The sequence below is a fragment of the Armigeres subalbatus genome, chromosome 2 (assembly GCF_024139115.2).
Source record: "Armigeres subalbatus isolate Guangzhou_Male chromosome 2, GZ_Asu_2, whole genome shotgun sequence".
In the NCBI taxonomy this organism is placed as follows: Eukaryota; Metazoa; Arthropoda; class Insecta; order Diptera; family Culicidae; genus Armigeres; species Armigeres subalbatus.
In genome coordinates this window covers 441,437,935-441,449,660 of record NC_085140.1, presented here as the reverse complement: position 1 = coordinate 441,449,660, position 11,726 = coordinate 441,437,935, and the positions used below count along the sequence as shown (strand labels likewise).

Sequence of the window (11,726 nt, the reverse complement as noted above, 5' to 3'; positions counted from 1 at the left end):
CGCCTATAAAGTGATATCCCAGATCATCTTCCGACGTCTGTCACCATTAGTAATGAGTTCGTAGGAAGTTATCAAGCCGGCTTCGTTGACGGCCGCTCGACAACGGACCAGATCTTTACTGTACGGCAAATCCTGTAAAAATGCCGTGAATACCAGGTCCCAACGCATCATCTGGGCTGCGAAATGGTGAGTTGACATCCGGGAAGGGGCGCCTAACATAGCTCTGGTCCGCACAAGTTCCAATACTCACGCTTCCACGGGTCTTCCGATGACAATTGACCGCCAGCTAAGGGTTGCGTACTTAGCTGGTAGTGCAGCCTGGGCACTGTTGTCCTTCTGACATCAGCTAGAGTGAGAGGGTGCGTCCTGTGGGGTCTGCCTAGGATGTGGCGCGGTTCGACAGTGGGCTCTGTTGAACTTCTATAAAAAGCTGCATGTGTCCCCAAGCAGGCCCTATCTAAGCGACCGTGTGCCGCTCAAAGCGCACTAGCCTAGTCCTGGTGTTGGGTGGGACTTTAAACAAATTTGACCCGACTGTTGGCGCTTACGTCCTACGTCGGATTTCCTACGTTGTGTTTCGGGGTTGATTCTTCAGCGAGTGAGGTAGTAGTGAATATCAGGGATGGTATCGGGGTTCTTCTCTTTCAGGACTGGCGGCTAGCGAGGGCAGATACGGATCAACTGATCAAGGACAGATGACTCCACCGGCACAGGTAAGTTGAAAGGTAAGTATTTCATGCACTTCACTTTATTCTTCTGTCTTCTACTGAATTTACAATAAAACGTGCCTCGAATTTACACTACTTTTATTTTCTTTCACGATCTCACTACATGCAGTATCAGAAACGAACTAACTGACGATATCGAGCGTACTTAATGTCCTACCTAATTTTTCTTATCGTGTATCTTCGGTAACGAGTTGCCAGTTTTATCCGGCGAACTAATTTTGCTACTACATAACTGTTATACAGGAAGTGAACAACTACTCGACGGTGCATAAACATACCCGCCGCCTTGAATACTTATGTAGCTCAACAAACGTCAAATCAAAACAAAAACAAAACAAATCTAAAACTAATTGGCTTCAACGTAATAAGTGAGTTGTTTTTTCTTAATTATTTAGATTGAATTGTATTTTACAAGTTAAATTTTCTACTCAAGCATCCGGAATTGTTGTGGCTGGATTTGCATCGGGGCGATATTCCACAGGAGTTGCCGCGGGTTGCGGAACTAGACGAGAATCTTCAGGAGGAACCGGCTGTGGCAGAATGCAGATTTTGTTGATGGTTCGTGTTATAATTCCTTTTGCGGTGCGTAAACCCACAACACGTATCAAATTGTCCTTTCCAGGATACACCGAAATGATACGGGCTAGAGGCCAGCGGACTGCTGGGAGTGATTCATCCGCAACGATAACCATGCGACCGGGATGAATTTCGTTGTTGCGAGCGGCATATTTCGTGTCTCGAAGTAGTTCCTGAAGATATTCCTTCCTCCAGTGACTCCAGAATCGTTGAACTAGCAGTTGCCAATTTTGATATAGTCCAAGGGCATAGAGCGGCTGTTGTTGGTAATCTGGGTCGGGCAGGGCGGCCATCGATGTTCCGATCAGGAAATGCGCCGGTGTCAGCGCAGCAAGGTCGTTTGGATCGTCGGACATGGGCAGCAGAGGACGAGAGTTAAGAGCAGCTTCAATTTGGTGCAAAATTGTGTAATAGCCTTCAAATGAAAGACGAGTGCTTCCGAGTTGCCGAAATAAATGTTTTTTGGCAGTCTTGACCGCCGCTTCCCACAGGCCACCGAAATGTGGTGCCTTTGGAGGAGTCAAGTGCCGTTATTCCTTTCAGGGCGCAAGCGGCAGAAATTTCCCTTGATCCTTTTCGCTATTGAACCTGGCAAACAGCTCCGTCAGTTCACCTTTAGCTCCTTCGAAATTTTACCATTATCCGAATGGATATGGGCTGGCATTCCTCGTCTGGCAATAAATCTCCGCAAGGCGGCAAGAAATGCCTGAGTAGACAAGTCTCCCACTAATTCTAAGTGGACAGCTTTAGTAGTGAAACAAACGAAGACTGCCAGGTAAGCTTTTGCGGGAGCAGCACGCTTATGGATTGGCTTCAAATACAGAGGACCGGCATAGTCCACACCCGTGATCGAAAATGGGCGATTTTGTATGACCCGCGAAGCTGGCAGCTGTCCGATTTGTTGTTGTGCAAGAACCGGACGGTGCCGTGAGCAGCGAAAGCAATTCCGGACGACACTTTTAACGAGATTTCTTCCATTCAAAGGCCAGTATTTTTCGCGTATCGTGGATAGAAGTAGACGCCCGCCGCCATGGAGCAGTTGGCGATGGTAATCTTCGACGATCAACTGGGAAAACGGATGGCCTTTGGGTAGGAGGGCAGGGTGCTTTGATTGGTAGGGCAGCTGGGAAAGGTTTAGCCTACCCCCAACTCGCATGATTCTCTTTGGATCCAAGAAGGGATGAAGCCGTCTGGTAGGCGAATTCTTCGAGAGCGGGTTGCCACGTTGGAGTTCGTTTATTTCTTCTTTGAAAGCGTCATGCTGGGCGAATCGGACTAGCAGGGCATTGGCATGGGCAAGTTCTTCGACGGTAAGTATTCTTGGGTCGACATTTTCTTGTAGAGATTCACTGGGTTGTGTTCTAGTCTTGGTACGAGTTCTAGCAGCAAACCGAAGGCAGTATGCGATTGTATGAAGCAGGCGCGTATAAGATGACCACCGTAGGAACCAAGGATTTATGCTGGGTATAGTTTGGACTGCTACGACGACGTGCTTTTCCTCCAAATCCTCTTTGAGTACTGCGGCTGGATTCGATATCGGCCAGGTATCTTGTGGGTTTGCCAACCAGACCGGTCCATACTTCCAAACATTGCTGCTGACGAATTCGTCGACTGTCATCCCACGGGACACTAAATCGGCCGGATTTTCTGTTCCAGATATATGATGCCAGCGTCCGCCGTGTGTATAATGTTGCACCTCAGAGACCCTATTAGCAACGAATATCTTCCAAGTATTTGGGGGTGCACGAATCCAGTATAGACATACCGCTGAATCCGACCAGAAATGAGATGCTGATACAGGGACGCCAATTGATTCCTTTACACGATGATGTAGATGCGCCGCCAGTACACAAGCACACAGCTCCAATCGGGCGACAGACAGTCGTTTCAAAGGCGCAACCTTGCTTTTCGATGCCAGTAATCGAATTTTCACGTTTCCCTGGCTGTCTTCGCAACGAACGTACGTGCATGCTCCATATGCAGACATCGATGCATCGGCGAAAGTGTGCAATTCAATGCTGGCGTCAGGAAGAAATGCGTAACGGTCAACTCTGTAATGGGCGATTTTTGGTAGCTCGTGCCTATAATGTTCCCATTTCAAACGAATAGTTGGTGGAACGGGATCATCCCAGTCACAGGAAAGAGACCATAGCTCCTGCATTAGGATTTTTGCTTTCACAATAATCGGTGCAATTAGACCGAGCGGGTCAAACAACCTGGCGATATCTGACAAGATGGATCTTTTTGTAGGATGGGTTTCTCTTGGCTGTATCTGCGACTCGAAGCGAAGTTGATCAGCCTCTGGTTCCCAACGAATTCCTAAGGCCTTGATGGTTTCGTTAGGGCTAAAGCATAGGCTTGATTGGGTTCCAATTTGATCGTGTGTAAGTCCCTGAAGAATCTCTAAGCGATTTGACGTCCACTTTCTTAGCTCGAATCCTCCTTTGTTGAGCAACTCCGAAAGCTCTGAGCGGAGCTTAATGGCTTCTTCGACGGAACTAGCTCCTCCAATATAATCATCGACATAAAAATTTTTACACAACGACGGTCCAGCCATAGGATATGCATCACCTTCATCCATTGTGAGCTGCTGCAGAGTCCGAATGGCCAGAAAGGATGATGGGGCTAGACCATAGGTTACGGTCAAAAGTTCGTAGACCTGTACAGGGATGTCTTTGGAGAACCGGAATAGAATACGTTGCAGAGATAAGTCCTCAGGATGAACCAGCACTTGCCTGTACATTTTGGCAATATCTCCGACGAGTGCGACTGAATGGGTTCGGAATCGTAGTATAATAGAAAGTAGGTCATCTTGGACCACCGGACCCACACATAGTGCTTCGTTCAATGAGAAGCCGGTAGAAGTACGAGCCGAACCGTCGAATACGACTCTAACTTTCGTAGTCGTACTATCTTCCTTCATCACTGGGTGGTGGGGCAAATAGTATGCAGGATAATTTGTACCGTCGTCCGTCTCGACCAGCCTCATATGGCCGAGGGAGAGGTATTCCTTCATAAATTGGTGATATTCCTCTTTCAATTTCGAGTCACGATCCAGGCGTCGTTCGAGTTGATCGTAACGTCGAAGAGCGCTGGTCTTGGACTCTCCAAGCATCCCAGGAAAATCAGCTTTCTTTGGTAAACGGACTATATAACGGCCATCGTCGCGCCTCGATGTGGTGGATTTATAAAGGTTCTCGCAGTAGCGCTCTTCGAGGGAATAATTTTCACCAACAGTTAGCTCCTCCGTTTTCCAAAATCGTTCCATACTCTCTTCTAGAGTCATCATGGAAACTGCGACGACATTGGGACTGGAAGATTGTTGTTGAGCGGGATGAACCATATTGGCAGACCCCGTAACGACCCATCCGAATACGCTGTCAACTAAAATCGGTAAATTACTTGCTAGTTGCAGGCGAGCGGTACTAGGGAAGAAGGAATGAAAATGCTTTGCGCCAAGTACCATGTCGATTTGATGCTTCTTGTTAAATGAGGGATCCGCTAACGACAAATTTTGGGGAATCTGCCAGCTTTGAACTGGGACATCTTGAGCTGGGAGGTCCGCTGTCACGGTGTCCATTAACAGAAATTCTGCACCACACTCGAAGTCTCCATTCCGCGATTTTATACGAGCATAGATTGACTCTCGAACCCTTTTAGACAAGTTCCCAGCTCCTTGGATGGTAACATTCACTGCATCTCTCTTTAACTGTAGCCTGCGTGCTAGGCGATCAGTTATAAGATTTGGCTGGGAAGCGCTATCAAGCAAGGCACGAGCTAAATGGTCCTGACCGTACGCATCGACGACTTTCACCAATACCGTTAAGAGAAACACATCTTCCCGAGGCCCTGGGGCGGATGCATTGGCAACGACTCGAGAAACACATTCAGTTGCTGCTACTGTCGATTGGGGAATCGACTCGACATTAGAACGAGCGTTAGATTGGGTAGCTTGTGTTGGCATGGAAATGCGAGCAGAGGACGATTCGTTGGATGGCCTCAAACCATCGGCAGAGTGCAACATGCTGTGATGGCGCTTGTTGCAATGCTTGCAGTTGAAATTCGACGGACAATTTCTAGCAATGTGATCTCCCTTGAGGCAATTGTGGCAGAGGCGTTTGCTGGAAACAAGCTGCTGTCGTTCGGAGTGAGAAAGGCGATTGAATTTCGCACATTTCATCAGCGGATGTTCCTGGTTGCATGCTGGACATTTGTTACTGGAGCTCGAAGTGGAGGCGCACGATGAAAGACGAAAGTGAGATGGCCTTTTGGAAGCATGAACAGAACCAAACGATGATGAAGAGTTTTGATGATGATTCACCAGAATGGATTCCAAAACTCGCATTCGACGCTGGAGGAAGTCGATTAAACACTCATAATTCGGATCATTATTGGTTGATGCATAATCCTCCCATGCTTTGACTGTTTCATCAGAAGCTTGGTACACAGAAGATGTTCGAGAATACTGCTCCAGGAGCCCGTTGGTTCGCCAAGTTGGCATAGGGTTTTAGTGTGTCGTTGAAACTCGTCCACCAGGGTGTGAAGTGAAGTAGCAGTTTCCTTTCTGGCCGATGGAATGTCGAAGAGTGCCTGGAGATGCCGCTTTTTCAACAAGTAGTCGTTGGCATAACGATCGACCAACGCTTGCCATGCTAGGTTGTAATTGGCTGAACTAATCCCGATGGACTCGATCAGTTGCGCAGCTTCGCCCTTTAAAGCTGCCCTCAGATAATGGAACTTCTGAATCGCCGGTACGTCGGCATTAGAGTGGATTAACGCCAAGAACGTATCATGGAAGCCTAGCCACTGCATGTAGTCCCCATCGAACTCAGGAAGCGATATCGTTGGCAATTTTAACCCGGACAGAGCGGAAACATTTGGACCAGAATCAGGGGATACGAGCGTTTGAATAATAACAGGAAGTTTTGCGATAAGATCGGCTTTAATTTTAAAGAGTCGAGGCTCGAAGGAAGCACGGACGTCGCGATGGGATTGCCTACCTTCCTCAGCTTCTTCGGAATCTCCAGCTGCGCTCTGCACCTCTTCCAGAGTAGCCCACATGCTGTTTAGGTATTCCAGGCGAATGGGCACCTGCGCCTTGTCACGTTGTTCATCGTATGTTTGAATGAACGCCTCTGCCCGACCCAGTGCGTCGATCATGGTACTCCTCCTCGAAATCAGCGTTGCCTGTTGCCGCGGAAGCGCCATCTTCGCGGGAACAATCGATGATCACGACCCGTAGGAAGTCGAAGAATGATCTGTCGGACAAAAAGACCACGATAGACCCGGCGAGAATAGCGTGAAACACTTGGAACGGTACTCACCGATTCCAAGGCAATAGAATGCCTTGTATTTTTTAGTAAACTGCTATCAGGAATCAGATGGCGCTCGCTCGGTACGAGCCGATGCCCTTGTTGATGACGTTGCAACAGAAAATCCACCAACTTCCGTATGAAATTCACGTTGACCGGTATATACAGATGCCTACGAGGGTGTGTGCGGCCAGAAACGGGCCGAGGAAGCGCGTCCTGCGTCGATGCAAGGATGGCTTGCAGCAATGATGAAATAGCGTGGCTTCGTCCTTCTCTTCAATGGCGGAAACGTGATGGCGTACTCCACCGGACCAAAAAGCATTCGTGTGTAGCGGCGTCGGTCTATTGATGTGCTCCAAACGGCTTGGCAGCAATCCAGAGCGCCAAATCGACGAAAAATGGGTACATGCAACAAATAAACGGAAATCTAAAGGGTACCTGCGAGACCCAGTACAAATAATCGGACAGGTAATTACCTGCGACCCGATAAAATCGAGCCTTGTATTGAATGTATTCTCCTTCAGCGCAATGGCGGAACCAAAATGGCAGCGCCCAGTGATCGTCCCACGTGCAACGGACGGATGCAGGATCCCGGACGGTGTCGACGTATCCTGGTCACGGCACCAGATTTTATGTTGGCGCTTACCAAAAGTGGTCCTACGTCGGATTTCCTACGTTGTGTTTCGGGGTTGATTCTTCAGCGAGTGAGGTAGTAGTGAATATCAGGGATGGTATCGGGGTTCTTCTCTTTCAGGACTGGCGGCTAGCGAGGGCAGATACGGATCAACTGATCAAGGACAGATGACTCCACCGGCACAGGTAAGTTGAAAGGTAAGTATTTCATGCACTTCACTTTATTCTTCTGTCTTCTACTGAATTTACAATAAAACGTGCCTCGAATTCACACTACTTTTATTTTCTTTCACGATCTCACTACATGCAGTATCAGAAACGAACTAACTGACGATATCGAGCGTACTTAATGTCCTACCTAATTTTTCTTATCGTGTATCTTCGGTAACGAGTTGCCAGTTTTATCCGGCGAACTAATTTTGCTACTACATAACTGTTATACAGGAAGTGAACAACTACTCGACGGTGCATAATCGAGCGTCTGTTCACCAAAGAGGTGCGGCTCCAACAGCGTCTGTTCTAGCATCCAGCGGCTGAGTATGAAATGCTATTCCCCGGAAGCTATACCTAAGATGGCAGCCCCATCCCGGTGGATAGGGAACCTTGGGCCAACAACCTACTGTTCCCGAAACATCAATTTGTTCGAGAATCCGATAATGAAAGAATACGGACTGATTTTACGGCGACGACTCTTAGCGCGAAACAACGGACACGAATAGGAACATGGAACTTTTTAACCCTAGCCCAACAGGGTAAGTTGACACAACTGGCCAATGAGGCACTCCGCATAAAGCTTAAGATCATGGGAATGAGTGAACTCCGTTGTCCAAACTTTAGAGAATACAGAATGCCGTCGGGACAAATTCTGCTATACTTTGGTTTACGAGGTGAACACGCTCCCCGGCATCGCGGAGTTGGCTTCCTACTAAGCGCTCAGGCACACTCTGCGCTTATGAAGTGGGAACCTTGCTGCCGATCTGGCAAGACAAAGAGAACTTCACAGTCAACTCAATGCCGCCGTAGATGGGGAATTCGAAGGGTGATATCAAGATCTGTTTGGGCGATTTCAATGCGAAGATCGGATCCGACAACTCGAACCATGAGCGCATTATGGATGGCGTCCCATGGTCTCGAGAGAAATGAGCGAAAAGGAGAGCTGTACGCAGAATTTCGTGGTAATAACGACATGGTGATCGGGGATCGCTCTTCCCTCATTGACAGGTTCACAAGGTCACGTGGGTCTCCCGTGACGGCTTTACAGAAAAATCAAATCGACCACATCTGCATCAACCGAAAATGGAAACGGAGCCTTCTTGATGTACGGAATAAACGTAGTGCCGATATCGCGATATCACCGATATCACCTCCTCATCGGCGAAATACGCCTGCGCATTGCGCGGATTCGTCGGCAGGAGGAAAGAGTTGGACGACGATTCAACACACGCCGACTGGAAGATGCCACGGTGAAATGGTCCTTCTTTGAAGAACTGGAGACGCGTGCTGCAGTGTGGAAGACCAATGGACCGCCATCAAGAATGCCTTCAACGCCACCAGCGAGAACAATCTGGGCGAACTACGCACCCAGAGAAAACAATGGATCACTGATGAGACCTGGAGGAAGATAGAGGAGCGAAGAGAAGCCAAAGCCGCGATAGAGCGATCGAAAACCAAAGGAGCCAAAGTCTTAGCCCGTCAACGATACGCGGCTCTTGAGAAGGAAGTAAAACGCTCATGTCGACGGGACAAGCGAGCGTGGGCAGACTCTCTGGCCGACGAAGGAGAGAGAGCCGCCGCAACCGGGGACATTCGCCTCCTCTACGATATCTCACGACGCTTAAGCGGGGCGAAGATGAATGCAACGGTGCCTGTGAAAGACGCGAATGACGAGTTATTGACCGACCCAACTGACCAGCTGAAACGCTGGTTCGAGCACTTCGAGCAACTGTTTCAAGTGCCAGCCAGGCCATCACCACCTCGGCATGATTTGCCTAGGATCCGACGTATAACACGCGTCAATACCGAAGCCCCATCACTGCTAGAGATTCAAACAGCCATCCAAAGCATGAAATCGTATAAAGCCCCAGGGGTCGACCGCATAACAGCCGAGATGCTCAAAGCTGACCCCATGACATCCACTCAACTACTGCATCGTTTATTTCGTAATATCTGGGACACCGCAACTTTCCCGGTCGACTGGATGCAAGGTATCTTAGTGAAGGTGCCCAAAAAGGGTGATCTGACTGAATGCAATAACTGGCGAGGCATTATGTTGCTGTGTACCGTTCTCAAAGTTTTGTGCAAAATTATCCTAGCCCGGATTCAGGAGAAGATTGATGCGACTCTCCAGCGGCAGCAAGCCGGATTCCGTGCCGGAAGATCCTGTGTGGACCATATTGTCACGCTCCGCATCATTCTGGAGCAGGTCAACGAATTCCAAGAGTCCCTTTACTTGGTATTCATTGACTACGAAAAAGCTTTCGACCGTCTCAATCACGAGAATATGTGGGGCGCCCTTAGACGCAAGGGAGTTCCTGAGAAAATCATCGGCCTCATCGAGGCACAGTACGAACCTTCTCGTGTAGAGTGCTGCACAATGGGGTCCTGTCCGACCCTATCCGGGTCATGCTGGTGTGAGGCAGGATGTATTCTATCACCGTTACTGTTCCTCACCGTAATCGACGAGATTTTGGTAGATGCGATTGATTGTGAACCAAACCGCGGGCTGTTATGGCAGCATATAACCATGGAGCACCTAAATGACTTCGAATTGGCGGATGATGTTGCACTCCTCGCGCAACGGCGCTCTGATATGCAGAGTAAGCTCAACGACCTTGCCGAGCGCTCCTCTTCGGCAGATTTAGTCATCAACGTCAACAAAACCAAACCGTTGGATGTAAACACGGTGACTCCTTCCAGTTTCACAGTAGCCGGGCAACCAGTGGAGTATGTTGAAAGCTTCCAATATCTTGGTAGCCAAATGGCGTCAGACGGCGGTACCAAGATCGACATAGGCGCACGGATCAAGAAAGCAAGGGCTGCCTTTGCGAGTTTAAGAAATGTCTGCAAAAACAGGCAGATAAAGTGAACGCACAAAAACACGAATTTTCAACTCTAACGTGAAATCTGTGCTGTTATACGCTAGCGAAACATGGTGTGTATCAGTGGAAAACACTCAACGGCTGCAGGTGTTCATTGACAGATTCCTGCGGTATATAATTCGGGCCTGGTGGCCTCACAACTGGATCTCAAACAACGAACTCCATCGTCGTTGTCACCAAAGGCCGATAGCAACAGAAATTCGGGATCGGAATTTACACTTTACGTAGGGGCGGAAACGAAATCTGTAAACAAGCATTAGACTGGAACCCAGCGGGACATCGCAGCAGAGGCAGACCCAGAGGCTCATGGCGGCGAAGCCTCAATAAAGAAATAAAAGAAGTCGACCAAAATCTAACCTGGCAACAGGTTAAAGCGATAGCCGGGCAACGCTCAGGATGGAGATCTTTCAAGTCGGCTCTTTGCACCACCGGAGGTGTACAGGATCCATAAGTAAGTAAGTAAGTAAGTATAAAAGCTCAGAAGAAATTAGCATTTTCTAAAATAAGCCATTTTTCTTGGATTAAATGGAAAAATGCAATTTCTTACTTGCGATGACATCGTCCTTTTCTCACCAACAGTACTCAACACCACATGTTGTGACATTACCAAGCACCAATTCCCCGAGCTCTACTGCTCTGCGCCAGACTGCACGGTTAAGTGGGCGTGAAGTGTTGCTCTGTTAACATCGTAGTTCAACACCGCTCGGTGCACTTTGTCCAATAGCCGTAAAGCACTTGTCAAGTGCTGCTATCGTTCATTGTGTGATTTACCGACTGGCCGGCAGCAAACTTGAGAGAGGTGTTGAACCATGACTGTCCGGCGGCGGCAGCAGCGGAACGCAACTTTCCACTTGTTTAATTGATTAATTAGTCCTAATAGCATGTGGTGTGGTCTGTTCTAATGAGTTGTGCGCTGTGCTTCTGATCTGGTTAATTATTCAGATCAACCCTAGCAGATAGCTCTATTAGCACTTGCGGCGGGGGTTGATATCTCCCGCGTAACAACATTTTAATGAGTTGGAGTGCTGTTTTAGGATTGTTCCCTAGAGTAATATGATCGCAGTTCAGGTGTGTAGGTATTCGAATAATGCTGTAGAGAGTGGAGACTGGCGCAGCGAAGTCGTCGTTATAACGCTCGATAAAGCACACGATCGCACTTTGCTGCTCGGTGCAGGTGGCGATGTGCTGTGGTCGTTCTATTGGGGCAATAATGCTGGGACCAACGCCGTTGGCCACGCTCGATCAGGCGGCTTAACAAGGGGTGGAGTGAAACTGTGAAGGGCGTTCGGCTCGTACAACAGTGTGATACCTGAAGCAAGATCTAGGGTTGAAAATATTGACATCCCAGTTTATCCAATATGTCTGTAATATTGGGTATC

At 48.5% G+C, this 11,726-nt stretch overlaps 1 protein-coding gene across 1 annotated transcript; it reads right to left on the bottom strand.

Annotated features, from left to right (window-relative positions):
- Positions 1-1,908: 1,908 nt before the first annotated feature.
- Positions 1,909-5,328, bottom strand: LOC134210400 (uncharacterized). The gene has a single exon (XM_062686450.1). The coding sequence runs from the start codon at positions 5,326-5,328 to the stop codon at positions 1,909-1,911; it is 3,420 nt and encodes a 1,139-aa protein (XP_062542434.1).
- Positions 5,329-11,726: the final 6,398 nt, after the last annotated feature.